Source organism: Columba livia, chromosome 3 (genome assembly GCF_036013475.1).
Source record: "Columba livia isolate bColLiv1 breed racing homer chromosome 3, bColLiv1.pat.W.v2, whole genome shotgun sequence".
Taxonomy (NCBI): domain Eukaryota; kingdom Metazoa; phylum Chordata; class Aves; order Columbiformes; family Columbidae; genus Columba; species Columba livia.
Genome location: NC_088604.1, coordinates 109,556,819 through 109,580,295, shown reverse-complemented (window position 1 = coordinate 109,580,295; position 23,477 = coordinate 109,556,819). Strand labels below are relative to the sequence as shown.

The window sequence follows — 23,477 nt, the reverse complement described above, 5'->3', positions numbered from 1 at the left end:
AGAAAGAGGTTTTCTGCACTGAAGAACCCTCTGGTTTATAAACTCAAAATGAGAACTTCAAAGTATTTATTTAAAAAATAGTTATTGAGAGCTCTTCAGAGCCATTCAGTCAATCACAAAGGGTTGTTTGGTTTTTTTTTTTCTTTATATTGTGGAACATGCATCCCTTCCCTTGCACTGTATGTTACATTTAGACTTAATAATCACTGGCAAGGACTGCAGCCTTCCCAAATGCAGTGCTGAAACATATGTCTTGCTGTGGGTTTCATAGTTAAAACGTTAAATACTTGTTAACATAAAATACAGGCATTTTTGTATTTTACTTAAAATGCTGGCTTACTAATTTCTAAGCATGTTATTTTTTTTCCCTTCTTCTGCCAGGAAATGGGAGGCTACTTTATAATCAATGGCTTAGAAAAAGTCGTTAGGATGCTGATTATGCCCAGGCGAAATATCCCTCTTGCAATGGAGAGACACAAATGGAAAAACAGAGGCCCTGGTTTCACAGAGTATGGTAAGCTGAACAGTTTTCTGTGGCATCCTGCTAGTAACTACTTGAGGACAAACAGGAGTGAACATCTATAGCTGACTTTTGGTAGTTTGTTTTGATGTAGATCTTATATAATGTTTACATTTTTTACTACATATAAAAATGAAGGGTCAGCACCACCAGAACAGTACAAGCGTCCCACTGGTGCTGGCATTGTGGGAGCTGCCTGAGCTGCCCAGGGTGAGTGAGGAGATTGTATTCCAGGCCTTGCAGTATGTCACCTTATGTTATGTGGAAGGTGTAACGAAAACCCTACTTTCAGTACAAGTCAGTGTAAACTGCTGAACTTGTTTAATTGGATTTGTTTATCCATACTTCATATTGGCAGATTGAATTTTACATGAAGCAGATTAACTAGATTCCTGGCTGTCCTTGTCATGTATACTGAGTAAAATGAGTTTATAACTGAGCAGAAAAGTTGCAGTTTTAAACTTCAGTGTTACCAACTGCTGATTTGACTGGACTGTGGTGCTTGAGCACACACTGTCATTCCACATTAATTTAGAAGCAATGCCAGTTTAAACAGTCTCATTTGTTTTATTTTTCGTTGACCTGCAGTGGATAGCACAGGACAGGACCGGAAAACACTGCTTCAGCAGTTACCACCCAAACACAGATATGTGAAAACTTGACCTAGAGTGCTATTAGGAAGAGTACTTGTGTGTTGCTGTATCTTACAACCTAAGGTTACAGACAGGATACTTAAAGTTTGGGGCTTTCCTTTCTTAAAAACTGTATGCATCTTCCAAGCCTCTCAGCAAGTGTGCTGAGACAATTGTCCACTAAGAAATGCATTAAGCTGGTGTACTTATTTCAAGTGGGAGATTGATGCAGAAACTAGTGATATGCTTCGTGTTGAGACAGGAAATACTGAAGTTTCTCCCGTGAATTCTCTCAGACCTGCTTGGACACATTACAGCAATGCACCCAGTTGGTTTTGTAGAGCTCATGTTGGTCTTTGCTTGTCTTAATTTTTGCAGGAGTAGTGATGCACTGCATTAAGGATGAGCACACTGCAATAAACATGAACCTTCACTACCTGGAAAATGGTTGTGTCATGGTGAACTTCATTTTTCAGAAAGAGTTATTCTTCCTTCCCTTGGGATTTGCTCTGAAGGTAAACAACTTATGCTCATGCTTTCTGAACGAAATAATTAGAGAAGTTTTGCTAAGCATTTTTATTATTTAAGTCATGAAAGGAAGCTTATTCCATATTTTCAGTCATTCTTATACTGGCTGAAGAACTGTAGTCCAAACCAAGCCTTTGCCTGTAATGTAGCACTTCACTGCAGCAGAGGACGTGTGTGCAGGGTCAAGAGAGGTGGGGAGAGTTACTCAATGGTTTCATTGGTTTTGCTATTGAATGCTCTGGATGTATAGCTCTCAGAGGCTGTAAAAGTTTGTCACCTAATATGAAAGATGTCATGAATCTTTTTAAAATAGAATGATACTTGAGTGTTCAGTGAGTAAACAACATTAATTGTTAACATCAGGTTGTCCTATCTGAAAGTAAACCAGTGAACTGGCTTTTTTTTTTTTGAAGGAGAAAAATAAAATGTTGTTTCTGATTGGAACGGGAAGCAATGAAGATCTGGAAGGATCTATGTGAGCACATTTGATGGTCGTAAACTTTGGATAGCAGGCTAAAGTTTTACCTGAGCCAAGACTTAAAATTCTCCTCTAAAATCACGCTTTCTCCAGTAGCAGAGCCTGGGTACTTCAGCCGTGTATTTTACCTGCAGCAGCTAAGTGTTGGAGCAGGTTGGAGGCCCATGACACTACATGGTGGAAACATGATATATATCAGCCTCAGTAAATTTGTATCTTCTTCTTTCAGCCTGCTGTATTCACATTGCTGTTGCACAGTGTGACTTTTTTCTTCAACAGTTTCCACAAAAGCAGTTAGCAAAAGCAGCTGATTACCTGTTTGTTTAATATGACTTTCTGGTAGCTCATTAGATCTCAGGATAAGCAGGCTGAGTTGCATGAAGTTCAAATTCTTCCATAAGTAGTCACTCTCTGTGGTTTTACATCCCCTCTTGCATCAATCAGGCTTCTGTTCTGGCTGTAATTCTGGTTTCTTCTTGCTGTGTAATCATCCCAGTGCTCTCCTCTGTCGGACAAGGGGCAGGACATGTGCTGGCTCCTTCCAAATTGTATATATCATGATTACCAAGCACTACATTGCCTCCCATAAATAAATCTTCCTTAGCATCTTTTTCATGCAGCTTTCAATTTTTCCTGAACTTTTTGGAGCCTACTTAAATGTGATGAACAAATAATTCACTTAAAGATGAGGCACATTTGTCAGTAAATACAGAAGTAATTGGTGGACAACATATTTGCTTAACCCTGACTTAAACAGCTAGAAAACCATTATAACACCAAGAGTTAAGAATATTGGATTCAAGTGTGAGCTTTAGTATATGAAGCGCTGAAGCTAAAGTGAATTTGTTCTAATAGCTTTCATCAAAAGGCTAGATTGCCTTTTGGTTTGCATGAGCAGCTTGAGACAATGGTGAATTAAATTCATGTTTCTAAGTGAGCTCATTCTGTAAATATATTAGTAAATCCTAAATTAGTAAATACCTAAACAAGAGAAGCCTATTAGTTTAGAGGGTGTAAGTTTGTTTTTTTCCAAGAGTTTCATTGGATTGGTAGTACTTGTGATCATCATCAGGGTATAAACATCCCCTGTGTTACTCTCTGAACACCTCAACCCCACAGTATTTTTCAGTTTGCATGGTGGAAGGTTATTTCCAGAGCACCGAAAACCTGAATCACCGGAGTTCCCTAGATATTTTGATGTATATTATGGACAGATATTACTATGACCTTGTTTTTCTGATCTCATACACTTCTGTATTTCAGGCATTAGTGAATTTCCCAGACTACCAGATTGTTGAAGAGTTGGTCAAAGGAAAGGAAGGTGATACCTTTTACATGAACTGCGTTACTGAGATGATGAGAGCGGTAGTGGATGCAGGCTGTTTGACACAGGAAAATGTCCTCGAATACCTGGGAAAGAGCTTCAGAATAAAACTTAACCTTCCTGAGTGGTACAGTGATGAACAGGCTGCAGATTTCATTTTGAAGTATGTATGCATACGTGTAGGAGTGTGTGATTCAGTGTAATTGTGTTGGAATTATAGGCAGAATTAAGAGTACTCACCACATTACATCACACTTTGTTATGGTTTTCACATGCACTTATGAAAAGATAGCCAGTGTCTAATTTTTGATGGGACCCTAGGATATTATGATAATCAGTATTTGTGGTGTTGAGGAATATGTATTTTAATGGATTGACAGAAGTATCCCCAAAATGGTTTCAGGAGAGGGTATTAGTTGTTATTTAGATGTGATTTTATGACATATTTGCTAAATATTAAAGATTAAGGAAGAGAAGGTTAAAGCTAGGTCTGTGACTGCTCAAGGTTTTATTTGTTGAGCAGAAATACTGCCGTTTGTGGAACTTCATCAGTTCCACACAGTTGTTGGCAACTATGATGGGAATTACATTTATCTTTTAAAATGGTAGAAACTAGATGTTTTTAAGAGCTGGCTTTGAGACTGTCGGTGTGACAGCATCTATCTGAATAATTTCTTTTGCTGGTAAAATATGTGTTTGCTATTTGAGAGGTTTTCTTAGAACATGAAAAGGATCCTTTGGGATGCCCAAGTCCTTGAGTACTTGTAAATAGGGGGTGGTCTGGCTGGAAACATAAAGGTGGGTGCCTCAGAGGGGCACTTGAAAGTCCACGCACAGAGCTTTGTACTGAGAAGTATGAATGGATAATTTCAAGTTGGAATTACTCTGATTTGCTTATTTCTAAATATTCTGGTGGGCAGTTTGGTCGGTTTCCTCTGCTATGTTCTGTACACCTTATTTTCCTCAACTGAGGAGACAGAAGAGGAGGAACACTGAAAACATTAATTGGGACATACTCTGTATGTAAGAGTGCTGGAACTGTTATTTTTCTGGACAGAACTTGCCTTCGGAGTTTTGTCTTGCTTTGCAGTGAAGTTGTGAAGCTTCAGTAGAGTGCGATGTAGAGCAGAAGTTGGAAGCTGGAAATACCCTTGAGTGCTGATGGAGATGTTTGTGCTTCTGTCTTGGAAACTAAGGGATCTCAAGTCTCTTGGAAAGCAGTTGATCAGCTTTAGTGGAAATTAGGTGTAGCTTTCCTTTTTATTGTGCTAGACTGTTGTTCAGCCCACAGTTTTCCACATATGTGTTGGTAGCAGTGGAGATTTAGACTTTCTGTGGCAGGACACTGAGAGTGTTAACACAAGTGTTTCATGGTTTGCTGCTAGCTTGCAGCTCAGATTTTGGGTGAGGTGCATGTATGTGGATATGTGTGTGTATATGATTGGAGTCATAGCTACTGTAAAATAACATGCAAAGCTCATCTGTTGACTGGTCCTGACTCAAATATCTGTTTACCTAAACTGTATACTTATAGAGACATCTAACATGGGAGTGTGTAAAATCAATCTTTCAAAGTTTTCACCTTAATCTAATCAACCAGGTGTATCCTTGTACTGGTTTGGCTGGGGTAGTGTTAATTTTCTTCATAGTAGCTGGTATGGGGCTGTTTTGAATTTGTGCTGAAAACAGTGTTGATAATACAGGGATGTTTTTTTATTGCTGAGCAGGGTTCACACAGAGTCAAGGACTTTTCTGCTCCTCACACCACCCCACCAGTGAATGGGCTGTGGGTGTACAAGGAGCTGGGAGGAGACACAGCCAGGACAGCTGACCCCAACTGACCAAAGGGATATTTGAGACCATATGACATCATGCTGAGCTTTTAAAGCTTGTGGAAGAAGGAGGAAGGAGGGGATGTCTGGATTGATGGTGTTTGTCTTCCCAAGTAACAATTGTGTGTGTTAGAACCGTGCTTTCCTGGAGATGGCTGAACACCTGCCTGTCCATGGGAAACCGTGAATGAATTCCTTGTTTTGCTTTGCTTGTGTCCACAGCTTTTGCTTTACCATGTCTTTATCTCAGCCCACAAGTTTTCTCACTTTTAGCCTTCCAGTTCTCTCCCCGATCCCACCAGGGGGGCTGAGTGAGCAGCTCTGTGGTGCTGAATTGCTGGCTGGGGTTAAACCACCACAGTCCTTTACAAAACCAGCCCCTTAAGACGACGAGTTGATTGTTTTTTCAGATCAGTCTCTGGGGTTTTTTTATTATTATTTGTTAGAATTATCATGTAATACTAAAGACCGCTGGAAAAGCTTGTGCCTTGTCAGGCTTTTTAACCAAAAAAATTGGTTCGTGATTATTTGGGAGAAACTTCAAGAACAGCTAGCATGAAAAGATGGTGTTATTTGTCCACCTTCTTTCTCTTCCTTCAGCAAGTGTATCTGCATCCACCTGACAAACAGAACTGAGAAGTTCTACCTGCTCTGTATGATGACCCGCAAGCTGTATGCTTTTGCCAAAGGGGAGTGCATGGAGGATAATCCAGACAGCCTGATGAATCAAGAAGTGCTTACCCCAGGACAGCTTTTCCTTATGTTCTTAAAGGTAAAGTCTTAAGGAGTTTAAGCTCGTGAGTATAGGGGTCATCCAGTCAAGACCCCACAGTGACCATGGGGATGAAAGAAAATTAGGAGCCAGGCTGAGGAGTGGTGAGCTTGGATATGCTATGAAGGCTGAGAGAATGCTGGATGTAGTGTAACCAGGCAGTGTAGTTGAGGAAGGCTTGGCTATCTCAGTATAGTGTACTAAATACGTTGCAGAAAAGCCTGTACAAAACCTGGAATAGAGCATTTCATAGGCATCCAGAGAAAATGGAAGTGCCACAATGAGGGTGGGAATCTGAGGAAGTAGGAATACTGATCCTTCTGGTGTTTGAAGAGGAATTTGAAGCAGCATTCTTCTGTTGGATCAATTGATACAGGAGTGGTAAACATCTGCCTTGTGATGTTGCTGCTGTTTCACATGACAAGTGTACAAGAAAACAACTGCCCTCTCCATCTTCCAAAAGTGAAGATTCATGATGTTGTCATCACTCTCTCATCTTTAAATTCCTTTATGGATCAGGAAGTTTATAGCATGCTTCTGACTTAAGCAGTTAATTTATTACTGGTGAGGAAAATAATGCAGTTCCCTAATCTATTCAAATTCAATATGAATTCAATTTATTTATAGGGATTCCTCATTTTAGGATTCTGGGAGGAAATTATTCCTGTTCAGAATCTTGACTATCCCATTAAAATCATTGTGGAATAGTAGTTCCTATCTCCAAGTAAAGATACTGCCCTGAGTTATTGGATAACTATTTTTAACCTTTCTTTTCCATTTTAGACAAAATTTTCTATAGCATTGTTTTGTTGAAAGACTACTAAAACCTTTCTACTACTTGAGTGGTTTCAGTACATTTATAAATACAGTAAAATAAAAAGTGAGTTCTGTGAAGCATTTTAGTGCTATGTGGAACTGCCACCAGGCACCATAAGAGGTTGATTTCCTGCCTGTCCCTGTCAGATCACCAGGGAAGTGAGTTAATAGTGCCTTTTTCTGAATGCAAAGATCCCAAGTAGACTAGAGTATACAGTAGACACAGTGTGGCTGCACACAGTGGATTTTTACTAAGAGTTCAAAGTGTTGTTGGGTATCTTATGTCCTTTTTTTTTGTGTGTATGAAGTATCTTAAGATCAGGGCAGTGATAAAATTAGTTATAATGAAAATTCAGTCCGCTATCTCAGATTGTCTCAGCAACATTTAAATAACGTGTGTCCATGGCCTTCAAGTTTTGCTATCTAAACTTAACTTCATAATGTGGCTTTACTTTGCCACTGTTTTTAGTAGGCTAATCAGTGGAGTTATTCTTGTGGTCAGATTATAGGTACAATTTCAGTTTTGGGTTTTGTTTGTTCTTTATGAAGTTCTGTTGTACTTCATTTGCCAGACTCCTCACCAGTCTGGGTGGAAGTGATTACTAAGCTGTTGAATCGGTATTTTCCTTGCAGGTCTGTGTTGATGTGATACTGTCAGTGTTTTGATAAAATGAAGTCAGTGTGGGAAATATGGCTGGAAAACTGTCAGTTAACTAAAAGCTGTTTATCCTGCTGATTTCAGAGGATTTCTGTAGTACATGCAACTGATGTGAATTTCTAATTTGAGGCCCTATTTTCCTGTTTTAAATTTAAATCTCTTGCTTTTAAACCGTAGGAGAGGCTTGAAAGCTGGTTGCAATCTGTTAAGTTCGTTTTGGAGAAAAGAGCAGAAAAGGCAGATGTCAGCATAAATGCAGACGACTTGGTGAAGGCATTCAGCCTGGCAACAGACCTTACCAAGCCATTTGAATATCTTCTTGCAACTGGTAACCTGCGATCTAAAACCGGTAAATCTTCAGGCTCAAGAAGCCTTTTTTTTTTTTTTTTTTCCTGCTAAACAGAATCAGAAGTAACATAAAACTTAGCTCTTAGCTGAAAACAACTGCTTGTATGCAGGCAGTGTACACTGTAATTGAATTAATGAAAGTGGTTTGAGGAAAAGGATAGTTGAGGAAAAAGTCACAGAATTTCAGTAAAAAGTACCAGCTGCAAATCCCCAAGTCACTTCACTGAGAATGACTTTCATGTGTTTCTAAAAGGAGTTTGATTTCAAGCAATATTTTGGAATTTAAAGTGTCTATGCATCTTAGAGATCACCAAGTTGCCTGTGCACACACAACAGCACATTTGCCTTCTGTTACTGGGATCCTATGTGAGCATCTTTAGGGACTGTCAGTGGAAAAAATAAGAAGCTGCTTTGTAACATCATCCTTTATTTGTTAAAGCTGGACAACATCCTGACATAAATCTCCATTTTGTTCCCAAGGCCTGGGCATGTTACAGGACAGTGGTCTGTGTGTGGTGGGAGACAAGCTGAATTTCATTCGCTACCTTTCCCACTTTCGCTGCATACATAGAGGAGCAGCATTTTCCCAGATGAGAACAACAACTGTCCGCAAACTGCTACCTGAATCCTGGGGATTCCTGTGCCCTGTGGACACCCCAGATGGAGAACCCTGTGGTCTGATGAACCACATGACAGCTGTGTGTGAAATAGTGACAGAGATGGTGCCCATGACAGACATTCCACCTTTATTATGTTCCTTAGGTATGTTTTATTGGCTATTTAACTTAATAAAGCAATTCCTTTTACCTTTCTGCCCTGCAAACCTATATCTGAGAAAGGTTCTCCAGATAACATCACTGTACACTGTTGAGAAGGTAAAATCGAGTTAAACTTGTACTTACTGTGCTTCTGCATAGTGTTAAGCAGCACATTGCTTATACAGGCTTGTCAACATTTTGGAGAGTGTGAAGTTGCATGTAAATGTCTTTAGGCTGTGTGCTCTAGAGTGAAGATGTTCAGTTAAGCAAAAGAAATTGCACAGTACAGGCAGGCTCTAAGAAACTGGACCAAGCAGTGATCTTCTAATGCTGCTGGTGACTTCAATGAAACTGTAGCTCACTTGCGATTACAACAATAATCACAGAATGTTAGGGATTGGAAGGGATCTCTGGAGATCATCTAGTCCAGTCCCCCTGCCAGAGCAGAAACACCTGATCAGGTTACACAGGAATGTGTCCAGGCGGGTCTTGAATGACTCCACAACCCCCTGGGTAGCCTGTTCCAGTGCTCTGTCACCCTCACCGTGAAGGAGTTTCTTCTCATATTTAAGTGGAACCTCCTGTGTTCCAGTTTGTACCTATTGCCCCTTGTCTTATCATTGGTTGTCACTGAGAAGAGCCTGGCTCCATCCTCCTGATGATAAAAGTGGGAATCCGTATTTCAATGTGAAAAATGGGGAGGGGAATGGCATTCTTAGTTGTGCAGGTTTTATATTTTCCATTAAGTAATCTACACTTTTGCCCTGTAGGCCTGAATTTTGATGTCTTAGAAAGCTTTTTGTTGTGGATTGAGGCTTTCTGCAGAAATAACTGATGTGTTTTGTATGCTTTTTTGACTGTTCCTTCAACCAACTCCCTCTTCTCACAGGTGTCACTCCCATTAATGTGACTCCAAGCAAGCCTTACGCCGAGTGTTACAGAGTTCTGTTGGATGGCTCCGTGGTGGGCTGGGTAGAGTGGGACCTGGCTCCTGAGATTGCAGAAACCCTCCGCCGTTTCAAGGTTGCCTTGTTTAAAATGCTTCTTAGCTAAACATCCTCAATATGCAGTGGTCAAAAACATGCATGTTTTGATCTTTCTTAAACTTCAATTTATTTTTTTTAATCTGACCCAGTAAATTGTCTGTGGCTGTACATTAGTATTAGAGTACGCTTTTCTGTTTTTTCTTGTTTATATCCGTATATTGGGTCTGTTGGTTTATGAAGTCATCATTGTTCAAATAACTTTTTTTTCTTGAAAAAGATGAGATAGCCATATTCTGTCCTTTACCTGGTTGAGATTTTTCTAGAAGTATTTTAAAAATATATTCTCCACCATTTTGTATTAGTAAGTACACATGTGGTTGGCATTTTCGTTGTCTACACTGTTGGATGCATCTTAACTAAACCAGTGTTGGTTTGTGTTTTTAAATTGATATTTCTTTGCACAAACAGATAACACAAGAGAAGAGGTTTCCTGCACGGGCAGAAGTTGTCCTTATCCCAATGACAGGAAAACCCAGCCTGTATCCTGGGTTGTTCATTTTTACTACCCCTTGCCGAATGGTGCGGCCTGTCAGAAACCTGTTCTATGGAAGGAAAGAATGGATTGGTACACTGGAACAGGTGGGGTTTGCATCTTTCCTTTATAAAGTGCTGACTATTACAGAGGTACCCAGCATCAAAAACAGTGCTTTGGAAAATATTTGTGAAAGGATCTGAGGATAGGACATAGGGGTGACTTGTGTTGAAGGGCTAGAATAAGTGGCAAAAGGACTTTCTACTTGTTTTTGTGGTAAATGGATTATAGGGATCTTTTTGAGATATTGAAATCTGCTCTCAGTATTAACTTAGTGAGGCTTTTGAGGCAAGTCCTGTGTGTACTGTCTCATGTTCCATTGAGTTCTCCAGATTGCTCATGGGCAGCAAAGAAGTGGATTCCCAGGGAACTTGACCATTTAGAAAAATTTAAATGGGAGACAGGAAGGAGGACGTGTTACTGCAGTTTTGTATTTCCAGACTTGCTTTCCTTGCAGTTGGTCTGTGATTGTGATACGTAGTTTAACAGCTGTCTGTTATTTTTCTTGTCTGCTAAAACACTAAGGTACAATCACCACAGCTAAAACTGAAATGGATAAGAAGACACCAGAGGTGGCTTGTTTTGCTTCCTTCCCTTTCAAAGAAGGAAGCAAATGAGAATTGTCCAATTTGATGCTTGCAGGTGTTCATGAATGTGGCCTCACTGGAGTCAGAGGTGGTGCCTGAAATGACCACTCACCAGGAGCTCTTCCCTCACAGCATTCTCAGTGTGGTGGCAAACCTCATCCCTTTCTCTGACCACAACCAAAGTCCACGAAACATGTACCAGTGCCAGATGGGTAAGTGCTATAGTACCTAATACTGCAAGGGAGGGGGAAAAAATCTCTCACTTGTGTATTCCAGTGTGTATTCCCACAATCCCAAGTAAGAGCTCTTCCCAGACATTGTTTCAACATTGAGGTTGATTAACAGCCATTCTTTGTTTTTTTCCTCCCCAGAATTTCCCATAGTGAGGCCAAAAAGCACTTGCTTTTGATCATTTATCAAAAATAAAATGGGAGACAGGAAGGAGGACGTGTTACTGCAGTTTTGTATTTCCAGACTTGCTTTCCTTGCAGTTGGTCTGTGATTGTGATAAGTAGTTTAACAGCTGTCTGTTATTTTTCTTGTCTGCTAATACACTAAGGTACAGACAACCACCACAGCTAAAACTGAAATGGATAAGAAGACACCAGAGGTGGCTTGTTTTGCTTCCTTCCCTTTAAAAGAGGGGAGCAAACGAGAATTGTCCAATTTGGTGCTTGCAGGTATTCATTAATGTGGCCTCACTGGAGTAAGAGGTGGTGCCTGAAATGACCACTCAGCATGAACCTGCCAAAGTGTGCTGCACCAGCTGTTTGTGATGTTAGTCTCTGACAGCTGTGCTTCCAACAATGCCCTCATCCCCACAACAGACAAAGGTTAACCTGCTTCTGACTCGTAGCTATGGGAGATGCTCTGCAGTAGTTAGTGTGAGGTTTCTTTGCCATCTGTTTTCAGTGAGTGACTGCTGTCTTAACACTACAGCTGTTGAGAGGACACTTGCTAAGCACCTGTTGCAAGATAGTAATACAGCACTGTGACAGCAGTTTTGGCTTTTTTTAATGACAACTATTTAACAAAGATTTAAAGCTATTTATTTAGTTAGTTATCTGAAAGAAGTTGGAATGGAGTATGTACATGAGGTTTCAATCAGCTGAGGTGTAAGTGATCTGCAAGAACTTTATATTGAATAAAAACAGGCTAAGAGAAAGTGTGTGAGTAGGAACTTGAAGAGAGCAAGTCTCTTTACCTCAATACCATCACTAGTATATTATACGGGGTGTTTCAAAAAGATGGACCTAATTTCAATTTCTTTGAAATTCGGTCCATCTTTTTGAAACACCCTGTATTTGTGACAATCAGTTTTCATCAGAAAGATGACCTTAAAATGCTACCACTTTTTCATACGTTTCTGAAAGTACAAATGTGACTATGTTCAAAACTTGTTCGTCTTGCCGATATATTTAGATTGCAGAAGCAAACGCTTTTTGGCCTCACTCTGGGAAATTCTAGGGAAAGAAAAAAACAAACAAAGAAACCAAAACAGAATAAAAAAAACCCAAAACACACTATACCAGCCTTATTGGATAGCTTGAAATTGCAGAAAAGACACAAAATTACAAACAGTCCTTATGAAGTACTATGAAAGGAATTGAGTGTTGTGGTTCACAGAAACTTTTGTAGAATTATTAAATTTCAAGGGTTTTAAGATTGATAATCTCACTAAATTCTAAGTATTTCCAGCTTTCTTCTTAACAAGATAAATGAGGATGAAACACAGATTAACTTTGAATTGATCCTGAATAAATCCAACTTTTTTTCTTTATAGGAAAGCAAACCATGGGATTCCCAGTTTATAACTACAAGGATCGCTCAGATAACAAGCTGTACCACCTTCATACTCCCCAGAGCCCTCTGGTGCGACCCAGCATGTATGACTATTATGGTATGGACAGCTATCCAGTTGGCACCAATTCGATTGTGGCTGTCATCTCCTACAGTGGCTATGACATGGAAGATGCAATGGTAAGCCACCAAAAGGAGGAACTGAGAAGAAGGGTGGTACCTTGCTGAGAAGAGCCTATTTTCTGCTTCTGCTAGTCCACAGACTCTGCTAGGGCAGATATAGGGGTACAGCAGTTACATGTTGTTACCACAGGTAATGCTGGAGAAACTGAGCATAACTCTGGAGGTACTGAGCATAAAGCTGAGCTCCCTTGCACAAAGCAGCGGGCTTTCAGCATTCAAAAACACGGGGGTTGCAGGAGGTTTGGACTTTTTAGAATGGTGGGAAGCTTCATTTAGGAAGGCAATGTTAGAAGTTAAGAATCAGATTGGAATGGAAGTGCTTTCTTTGTTGAAGTTATTGGCAAGTCTTTAACAGGCCTTCATTTATTCTTTATAGATTGTCAACAAATCTTCCTGGCAGAGAGGGTTTGCCTATGGAAGTGTTATCAAGATGGAGAGCATTGACCTTTCCCTTAAAGCCAGCAGGGCAGGCGACAATTTGGTATTTGGCATCAGGCCTGGTGATCTGAATATTACAGCAAAGTTGGATGCTGATGGACTGCCTTTTGTTGGCTCTATGCTACAGCCTGGGGACCCCTTCTACAGCTTTATGAACCTCAACACAGGGGAAACCTTCACTGTCTACTATCCGTAAGTTCGGCTTGTCCCTCCTGTCTCCACACACCCAGTGGTGAGCACTCTGAGATCAGTTAGCCTTGAGGAGCTGCAGTGTCTTTTCCTCAAGGTGTTCTCTTTTCTCCTCCTGTGATAGTGTCCATGTCTTGACAGAGAGAGCATGAAGTTCACATTGTAGGTGACTCCCATGCACATATCACATTTTTTCTCAAAGCCAGTGTATGCTGCAAAGCCAGACTTACCCCAGGAGGAGAATCTCAGGCCAGTAAAAAGAAAGAGCTTGCAGAAGTGTTTTGCTGTCTCCCAAGAACTGTTCTTCTGCCCATCCACTGCCCATGTTTTCTGTAGTTTTTTGTTAATTGATTTGCATAACGTGTTCTGTCTAAAAATCCTGAAGAAACCATAACAAAGTGTGTGGTCCCAGACACTTGCCAGAAAACCTTGCAAGCAAAATTGTTACAGGATTAGGGATTCAAAGTGCATTTTTGTTAGCATTGTAGCTTCCAAACTGCTAGAATATAAAAATGTGTCAACTACACCCCTCTGTCCCACTGGCATATTTCGAGGATAAGTTTTGTAAGATTTTTGAACTTCAGTTGAAAAAGAAGAGGCTTGCTGAGGCTTCCATTAAAATCCTCTTAATTATTTCATGAAAGGGAAGCAAAAACATTGACAAAACCTGATAACATTTATATGACTCCTGCACTTCCAGTTGTCTGTACAACTTCAGGCCTTACCTGTGTCTCTCTACATCATTGACATGGCGAGTATAGTCCTGTGTAGCTATTCACATTGGGGTTTGTGAAGCACTTGGGTAACAGTAACCAGCATTACTGAGGAAGCTATTTTTTATAACTCTATAACAGATGGTGCCTTAGGTGCACTGGGAGACTGCTGTGGACTCATAGAATTAGTCATCCTGTTTGTGGAGCAGGGCTAAGAGATGTGGCATGTGGTAGTGAGGATCTGTCAGATCACCCTTGTCCTTGCAGTCGTGGAGCCCTCTCTGACCCTCTCACCCAGTGCTCCTGCTCCCCAGCTCTCTCATGCCAGCCTGGCCTTCGTTTAGGTTCCTTATCCAAGTAGACATTTTACCTCTCTCCCATTCAGCTTTTGTTCATTCTTGGTCCAAATCAGGTAATTATTTAGTTTCCTACAGAACAATGAGGTTCCCAGCTCTCAGTGTTGGCTCCTGCCCTGTTTGCCCCAGAGACCCAGGACCCTTCTGAGGGAATTCTGCCTACTGTCCTAAATCCTGCATGCACTGCTAGAGCTTATGCATGGCTTGGAAGAGCCGGGAGGATGGAAGCTTTGACTTCAAAGTTTGAACAAGCTTGGAAGAGGCTTATGAAGCACAGTTTTCTCTCTCTTGGCACACACTGTGCCTTCCCTTTCTGCTCTGAGCTTTCCTCTCTGCTTTGCACTAAACCTAATTCTTTATTTTGGTGTCCCACCAAGATGGTGTGAATTTTTGGGGGCAGCCAGAAAGACTGCTACCTTAAAACAAATGGCACTGGGATACAGTTTGTCAGATAAAGTGTGATATAGATGAACCAGGTTTAAATTATCTTTATTTTAAACCATGGGTGGCACATTACTTAATCACCTGAAAGCTGTAGCTGTGCTTCTAGTATTAGAAAAAGTAAATGAATGGCACTTGTGTGATGCCATTTTAATGCTTCCTTGCCCTAATTCATAAGCAGTCTGATTTCCCTCACTACTGAATGATATTGTTCCAAGAACAGTATTGTTCCCCAGCTGTCCCAAGGCATTTTATGAGACTTATGAAGTGGTTTGGTTTTTTCCTTTGTTTCCCTTACCTAGCTAAAAATCATTAGCACACCTAATGCCTTTGCTGTGATTGTTTTTCCACTTACACAGGAATAAGGAAGTTGGTATTGTTGACAACATCAGGTTATGCAGCAATGACCGTGGCACTGGGAAATTCAAGAAGGCTTGCATCACTGTGAGGGTTCCCCGAAATCCAACTGTTGGAGACAAATTTGCCAGCCGTCATGGACAGAAAGGCATCCTAAGCCAGCTCTGGCCAGTTGAGGATATGCCATTCACAGAGAATGGGATGGTTCCAGACATACTCTTCAACCCTCATGGCTTTCCCTCCCGTATGACCATCGGGATGTTAATTGAGAGCATGGCGGGGAAGTCAGCAGCGCTGCATGGTGTCTCCTATGACGCCACTCCCTTCACCTTCACGGAGAAGAACTCCGCTTTGAAATACTTCGGTGAGACTTTGGTGAGCGCAGGTTATAACTTCTTTGGGACAGAAAAGATGTACAGTGGCATCAGCGGCCTGGAGCTGGAGGCAGAGATCTTTGTGGGAGTGGTGTATTATCAGCGCTTGCGCCACATGGTCTCAGACAAGTTCCAGGTGAGGACAACAGGGCCTCGAGACTCTGTCACCAACCAGCCTGTCAAGGGGAGGAACGTGGAAGGTGGGATTCGCTTCGGTGAGATGGAGCGTGACGCTTTGCTGGCTCATGGCACGTCTTTCTTGCTGCAAGACCGCCTGTTCAATTGCTCTGATGGCTCCATAGCTTATGTCTGCATGAGCTGTGGCAGCATGACATCTCCTGTGCTGGAGAAACCACTGCACTCCTCCGCTGTGGCAAGCAACAGGAGATACTCCTGCTCTGTCTGCAGTGAAGTGGACAAGATCGAGGTTGTCCCTGTGCCACATGTCTTCCGTTACTTTGTGGCAGAGCTGGCAGCCATGAACATAAAAACAAAGTTGAACCTGGAGTAGCTCTGTCCTCAGGCATGGCGATGCTGCTGCTGGGAGGGAGGAAGCACATGTCGGTTCTGCCTTTGCCCCCAGCAGGTTTCAAGCATTAAGTCAGTTCTCAGCTTCTTCAAAAGTTTGCAAGATTAATTTGATGTTCGTATTGAGACAGGACGGTCGCCAAGCTGTATGGTGAGGAAATGCGGCAGTGTTGAAGTTTGTTTGCACTTCCTAAAGGATCGCTAGCTATTGAGATGTGGTGTATGGAAATCAAGCAATATCACTGCTCCCATGGGGCTGCAGGGTTGAGAGCAGTGGGGGTTCTTCCTTCTCCAAGTGCTGGCTGTGGCTGCAAAGATGAAGAGGTCATAAAACAGCATGAAGTGAATGCTGGAAATGACCAAAAAAAATTCTTTTTGCAAGAAAAATCCTTGCAAAACATATGCCTTAATGATGGGTACATGTTAAAGTGATTGGACACCTTTGTTTTATTTCAATACATATTCTTTGAAACTTATGAAGAAGGAGGCACAACAACGTTCTAATTGCAAGAGAATAAGGGGACTGAGCCACGCCTGTCCTGGGAGCGCCTGGTGTTCATCCCACAGCGGTGGGGTTTTTTTGGTGCGTTTGCCTGAAGCAGCAGCAACCAGCGGGCGTTCCAGCACTGATCCCGCCCTGCGCTCAGCTTCCTGCAGCGCCGTAAAGTGCGGACGTCGTGGTGCGGAGCTCGCCGTGTCCTGGTCGCTCTGCAAACACCTGGTTCCCTGCAGCGGAACCGCCCGCGGTGGATGCTCGTCCCCTCCCGCGGGCCCCCGCGGTGGCCCGGCCAAGCAGCAGCTTTATGCTTCCTGTTAAGAGTTCTTTTGTACGTTTCTACATTACCTGTCTCCAGAGCCGTGCTGGGCGCGGGGGTACTCTGGCAAGGGCTGGCCGGGGCAGCTCTCCCAGGGCTTGGCGGGAGGCGGTGGGGCTGGCCCCCGTGGGCGACGCGAAGGGGTGCCGCACGTCCGGCGGTTTTCGTCCGCTCCGCACCAGCCGCAGCACTTCGGCGAAGGAAGGAGCGGGTGGCGGCGGGGCCGGTGCCGGCTCCATGGCGCGGCCGGGGCGGGAGCACCAGGAAGGCGGAGCGGGACGGGCCGTACCATTGGAGGGGAGACAGACGGTCCCACAGCTGCGGGAGGGGGAGGCGGGGGACACCAGAGACACCGCCGGTACCAGGCCCGTCCTCTCAGCCCCCGGGACCGCCCCGCTGTGACACTAGGTGCTGGGCGACGCAGCTGGCGGCGGCAGTTGGGGGCTGAGCCCTCAGCAGCTCCAGGAGCTATGGCTGACACGGAGGTTCCCTGGCTGCTGCTGGCTGCTGCTGCACTCCTGTTTCTGCCCTGTGAGTACCCCCGGGAGGGACAGGGACAGCCCCGAGGTGCGGGAGGGCTGGGTGCCATCCAGCCTGGGTGCAAAGGCTGAACTGGCAGCTGTGGTGGGTGCAATATCCAGGGGACACAGTGCCTCTAATCCCCCTGTCCCCCTTCCCCAGCTAGCAGGCCTGCTGGGCCACTGCCCACCCTGGCCCCACCACTGAGCATGGTGGTGGCTGGGCAGCTCCGGCAGCTGGTGGTCTGTGTGGTGAGGGACCTGGCCCCCAGCTCCAGCCATGCTGTCTGGATCTCCGATGGGAACGGCAGCGCCCTGCAGTCCTTTGCCTATGGGACATCCCAGGAAGATGGTGGCACCGTCTGCACTATCTCTCTCCTCCCCGATGAGCCCCTGGCTGAAGGGAACCTCGCCTGCCATGTGGGGCCCAACAGGACCTCCCCAGCCCACAGCTCCAGCCCCATCCACATAATGGGTATGGACTCACTGCCACCCACTGCCTTGCCTGCTCCTGCCCAGCCTCATGGCCCTTGAGGTTGTGGGGGCTCTGGAGCCAGCGGGGAGCAGGTGTGAAGCCCTGTGAGTCAATGTTGCTGCCTCAACCAGCAGGCACAGGAAGGGGTTTGTGGCTGGCCCTGCCATACACCTGGCACCGGGCTGCTGCTGCCTCCCCAGCTGCTCTTTCATCCCACAGGCAATGAGGAGGCAGCAGAGCTGTGTCCCAGCAGTGTGGCTGGTGAGTCTCTGGGCCCTGCTGTGCTGGGAATATTATTTGCCAGGGAGCAAACTGTGCTGGGCTCCTGGTAGGGCCCCTGCTGGGGCTGTATCGTGGTTGGCATGTGTCTTCACAGTGTCGAGGGGATGAAGATCTGTCTCTGCAGGGAGGATGGGGAAGGTGGGTCAGAGCCGGCCTGCTCTCAGGGATAGCATTGAGGGTGACATGAGGTGTCTGGGGACGTGTGAGGTTGACAGACACCCACAATGGGACCCAGGGATCCTGTTGGGCCTGAAGTCTTGGGGACAGTCCCCTCAACGTGGCCCGCCTGGAAGGGACGTGGGAGCAGCAGGGTGCCTGTGGCAGGCATCACCCTGTCCCCTCTGTTGCAGTGCCACCAGCCCGTGCCTCAGCAGCTCTGCTCGTGGCCATGCGGGTGGTGCTTCTGAAGGCTGCACTTTATGATGCTCTGCTCACCGCCATCCTCCTTGCCCAGAGCTGAGGCGCAGGCACAGCCCCAAGGGGTAAGTCCTGGTTTGCCCTGGGAGTGCAGAGGGCACCTGAAATACTCTGAAGGTGGGGAAGAAGAGACCCCCAAACACAGGATGGAGAGAGAGACTCAGTGTTATTTGGGAATGCAGGGGGGAACCCCGTGTGGGTGGGGAAGACAGAGGGGCTGCCATGTTTTGTGGGTGGAAGGGACGAGGAATTATCTGAGGGGTGGGAAAAGACCCCAAGTTATCCAGGAGTAGGGAGGAGACCCCGAATTATCTGGGGGGTAAGGGCAGGGCCCCAGATCTCCAGAGCAGGGAGGGGCCCTGGAAGGCTCCCTGGGCGGTCGGTGGTCGCGGAAGGGACGTCGGGGGGCGGGGACACGCACAGCGCGCCCCCGCCTCAGCACCGGGGCCACGTGTGAGACCGCCGCTGTCACGTGGGGGCTTATTGAGACGACCCGGAGGTGATTGTACGGCAGCCGGGCAGGACCGCTCGGGTTGGCTAGCGGCGGGCAGGCGGGGATTGGCTGGGCGAGCCGCGCGCGCCGCGGGGATTAGCCGGCGCTGCGTGGTTGCTATGGTTACCCGGGGGGGGGGGGCGCTCCTGGAAGCGCGGGGCGGAAGTGGAGCCATGGCGTCGGTAGCGCTGTTGGTGCTGGCGGCGGCGGCGGCGGCGGCGATGGCGGGAGACGACGACTCGGACTGGGTGCGGCTGCCCAGCAAGTGCGAGGGTGAGTGAGGCCGGGAGTGGGTGGGCCCGAATTCCCGGGCGAAGCTGCGGTGATGGCCGTCGCCTCCTGGCTGCTCGAGCCGGGGGGTTACTGGTGCGGAGGCTGCGGCCGCAGCCCGAGACATAGAAACACAGAATGTCCTGAGTTGGAAGGGACCCACAAGGATCATCGAGTCCAACTCCTGTTCCTGCATAGGACAACCACACAGTTCACACCACGTGTCTGAGAGTGTCGTCTAGTCTCTTCTTGAACACTGTCAAGCTTGGGGCCGTGGTGCCTCCCAGAGGAGCCTGTTCCAGTGCTCAAACACCCTCTGGTGGAGCATGACTGTGCCCCTGTGGGCTGCCCCTCTGCCTGCTGCTGCCTGACCTCACAGCCCCACAGGGGCGCTTTGCTGTGTGCCTGTAGTGGAGCGGAGCCTCCCCGGTGTGTCCCTGTTTGCGGCCGCCTTCCGTCCTTCCGTAGGTGAAAGGTTTAGGGGTGCTCTGGCAGTCACTGCTGTCTCCAGTAGGCACTAATCGCCTGGTGGTTCATTGCTGGGGTTGGTCATCTCTGCCACTCACAGTTCAGCCTCAGTGATGCTTCCTCCCTGAGCAGCCCTTTGATTAACAAGCAATCACAGGCTTCACAGGCAGTCCAGGGCTGGTCATGATACACCTTTGCTGTCTGCTGTAGTTTCCTCTATCTTTGCTGTGCAGGGACATGTGGAGCTTGACAGCAAAGAGAAAAGGATGAACTGAAACTCCAGACCTCTCTGCAAAGCTTTTCCTGCCAGGGAAGCAGCTCTGGAGACACTGATGTCCAAGCTGTGCTGTGGCACCTGTATAACCTCAGAGAAGCATCATAGTGAGCACTGACCACATGCTGCTCCTCGTGCCCAGGCTTGGAACCTGTGTCAGCATGCAGTGATAGCCATGGACAGCATCTGGATAACTGGACCCGGCAGTAAGTGCACCTGGCACGTGTGGGGGATGCTGCAGCAGGTGTTGTGTGGAGAGGGAAGTCCTCAAGGCCCGAATCCAGAGGGGCTGCAGGAAGAAGCACTTGTCCCACCTGAGAAGTAGCTGCAGTCACCTCAAGCCCCTGGTGCCAGCAGAGGAAGGAAAGTGCAGGATGTGTGCACAGGCTCCTTGGAATGTGCACGCCAGCCCTAGAGAAGCCACCTCGCTCTTCTCCTGCCTGTGGTACATCTCTGCTCATGTCATTGTGTGGGAGAAGATGTGGTGGCTCATCACTGTCCAACCATTCCTGCTGGGGCTGGGACCTTCTCCCAAAGCAGGGCTTGAAGAAGAGGTGGCAAACAGGAGCCTGCAGCACAGGACAAAGTCCACCAGCCTCTCAGGACCGTGGCTTTTTGGGAGGAAGGACCACATCACGCCTGGCTTCCATCCTTCCATATTTCCACATATTTAGTCCCTGAGATATTTCTCTTCTGCTCTATGTTTTTATAGCTGTGTAAGACTGTTACAGAAGAAATAAAGATTTATTTACTTTTGTTTCTGTATGGGTTTTTTTATTTCTATAAAAGAAAACCTGTTCTGTTCTAAAGCTGTTGGTACTGTCATCTCTGCTGCAGGCAGTGCCCCACACAGTGTTCCTGGAGCTGAGAGCCCCTCATGCGGTGGCACAGTCCATAGCCAGCATCTTTTCCCACCACCCAGCTGCTCCATCTCCAACACAGCCTCCATATCTCTAGAGCACTGGAAGAATAGTTACCGGGTGGGATATGCTGGTGTCATGAGGAGGAGCTGTGACCTGTATTACAAAAAGACCCCATCCTCTTCCAGGAGGAACTGAGTAGCTGGTAGTGCAGAGGCAGAGGTTTCAGTGGCTGTGAAGTGGTGCTGTGGGGAAACGTGCAGGCAGAACTGGCGCCATCTGCCTCCCTAGCTGTACCATAGCAGCTGGCTGCATGCACATACAGACACCTAAGCATTGATTTAGGTGTTCCTGCATCAAGGCATCTCTAGTGGAAACAGTTGAGCCATTCCTGGTTATTTGAATGGCCAAGGTTTCTGTTTTCTGCTCACAGCAGCTCTAGCATGCCCAAATCCCTGTGTTTGTTTGTGCTGCCTTCCAGTCCCCCAGTGCTGTATCATGCTTCCCATCAGAGCGGAAAAACCCCCTCACCTGTCTCTGCTTTCTTTACTGCAGTGTGCAAGTATGTGGCAGTGGAGCTGAAATCTGCTTTTGAGGAGACCAGCAAGACCAAGGAGGTGATTGACACCAAGTACGGCTTCCTGGACGGGAAGGGCTCTGCCATCAAGTACACGCAGTCGTAAGTGAGAGGGCTTGTGGGGTGACCAGGGCAGCCGGGGTGTGCTCCTTCTGTTTGGGGGAGCCTGGGAACTGCAGAGCACTCCAACATGGTGGCAGCTGGGCTGAGGCCTCACTCTGTGCCCTGGCTGTTCTTGGGTGGCAGTGCTGAACCTGAGCCCTCCCTCCTCTCTGTGTAGGGACATACGATTAATCGAGGTGACGGAGAATATCTGCAAGCGGCTTTTGGATTACAACCTGCACAAGGAGCGGAGTGGCAGTAACAGATTTGCAAAGGTGAAGGCTGTCCTCCAATCCCCTGCTTCTAGGCATCCCTCACTCACCCCTGCACTACCAGGGCACTGAACTGGGGTTCATTCTTCCCACCCCCTGCTAGTGCCCAGCCTGCAAGGCGTGCTGCCCCAAGTCAGGTGTGTGGCACCATCCTTGGGGGTGGGCAGGCCCCTGCCCTTGCCTGCACAGATGGATGCCTGGCACACATCTTCCTCATGTTTTTGAGAGCAGGTTTGCAGAGAGGCACTCTCTGCCACTTGAACTCCTTCCTAGTAACATTGATGCCCCAGGAACCCTGATTTTGGTGGCTTGCATGTACCTGCATGCCTGGGCAGGGTTGTGGGGCCAGTGTTGGGAGGGGAGAGCAGGAGCCCAGCAGGAAGAGCACCGTTTCAGCAGACAGCACTGCTTCCCCAGGGCATGTCAGAGACATTCGAGACCCTGCACAACCTGGTGCACAAGGGAGTCAAGGTGGTGATGGACATCCCCTATGAGCTGTGGAACGAAACCTCTGCTGAGGTGGCTGACCTCAAAAAGCAGGTACTTGGCCTGGTGGGACTGGCACTTGGCAGTGGCTGTGGCCTTGTGGGCTGGAGCACAGTGGGGAGAGGGTCTGGAGGTGCACTGCCAGGAACAGGCATGTCAGCAGATCCTGCTGCCCTGTTCTTGGTCATGCCCTGGCAGCATGCAGCTGGAGCTGGGCTATCCGCTCTATGCTAGTGTGATGTGCTGGTGGAAGAGTATGAAGATGTGATCGAAGACTGGTACAGGCACCACCAGACAGAAGATCTCTCCCAGTTTCTCTGTGCTAACCATGTGCTAAAAGGGAAGGACACAAGTAAGTCCTGGCTACAGCCAGGGGCAGCACAGGCAAGCTGGGGTGGGTGAGGGAGCCCTGCCAGGGCACCAAGAGCACTGCTTCTCCCTCAGGGCCTCCTCTACCTTTCTCTCTAGGCTGCCTGGCAGAGAAGTGGACTGGCAAGAAGGGTGATTTGGCAAGCGTGAAAGAGAAGCAGAGCAAGAAAAAGAACAGGAAGAAGAAGAAGGGAGAGAAGAATGAGAGCAAGGGAGCTGCTGCCCTCCCAGCTGTAGATGAGGCCCTGGAGGAGAGTGGGATCCAGGAGGAGGCTCCGCTCACCCACAGCCCGTTCGATGAGCTGTAGGCATGCAGCCGCAGCCTCTGGGGCCACCCACTTGGGGGTTCTCACCCTGCCATGTCTTGCAGGTACCAAAGGAAAAGGGACTTGTGTCACGGCATGAGCGACCCTGGGGAGGCCAGAGCAGCCAGCTCAGACTTGCCAGCGATCTTGCAAGCAGAGGTGGCACGGAACTGCGGACCCAACAGCTCCAGGAGGCCGCGGGTGCTGCCCCGCTGCCAGCTCTTCGTCCTGCCCTTGCTGCCCATACCCTGACAAGACTGTAAATAAAGACGTTTTCCCCAGAA

At 46.6% G+C, this 23,477-nt stretch overlaps 2 protein-coding genes across 5 annotated transcripts in view; both read left to right on the top strand.

Annotated features, from left to right (window-relative positions):
- Positions 1–20,978, top strand: part of POLR1B (RNA polymerase I subunit B) — a 25,866-nt gene extending 4,888 nt beyond the window's left edge. The window contains exons 4-17 of one of the 2 annotated variants that reach the window (XM_065059025.1): positions 382–514; positions 1,531–1,667; positions 3,422–3,645; positions 5,915–6,086; positions 7,738–7,909; positions 8,389–8,670; positions 9,556–9,689; positions 10,121–10,291; positions 10,887–11,043; positions 12,615–12,811; positions 13,191–13,444; positions 15,311–17,556; positions 18,651–19,483; positions 20,182–20,978. In XM_065059025.1, the coding sequence (XP_064915097.1) occupies positions 382–514; positions 1,531–1,667; positions 3,422–3,645; positions 5,915–6,086; positions 7,738–7,909; positions 8,389–8,670; positions 9,556–9,689; positions 10,121–10,291; positions 10,887–11,043; positions 12,615–12,811; positions 13,191–13,444; positions 15,311–16,193 (2,916 nt within the window). In that variant the 3' untranslated portion in view covers positions 16,194–17,556; positions 18,651–19,483; positions 20,182–20,978. The remainder of the gene's footprint in view (positions 1–381; positions 515–1,530; positions 1,668–3,421; positions 3,646–5,914; positions 6,087–7,737; positions 7,910–8,388; positions 8,671–9,555; positions 9,690–10,120; positions 10,292–10,886; positions 11,044–12,614; positions 12,812–13,190; positions 13,445–15,310; positions 17,557–18,650; positions 19,484–20,181) is intronic. The other variant, XM_065059026.1, reaches the window with a different exon arrangement.
- On the top strand, positions 17,388–23,477 carry CNPY3 (canopy FGF signaling regulator 3). Of its 3 annotated transcripts, XM_021300574.2 has the most exons (7): positions 17,388–17,556; positions 17,707–18,018; positions 21,638–21,761; positions 21,940–22,036; positions 22,451–22,573; positions 22,754–22,871; positions 22,988–23,477. In XM_021300574.2, the coding sequence occupies exons 1-7, from the start codon at positions 17,496–17,498 to the stop codon at positions 23,194–23,196; spliced, it is 1,044 nt and encodes a 347-aa protein (XP_021156249.1). In that variant the 5' UTR covers positions 17,388–17,495; the 3' UTR covers positions 23,197–23,477. The 3 variants fall into 3 exon arrangements, with proteins under 3 accessions (XP_021156249.1, XP_064915106.1, XP_064915105.1); XM_065059034.1 differs by lacking the exon at positions 17,707–18,018 and having other exon boundaries at positions 17,414–17,556; XM_065059033.1 differs by lacking the exons at positions 17,388–17,556; positions 17,707–18,018 and adding an exon at positions 19,296–19,483.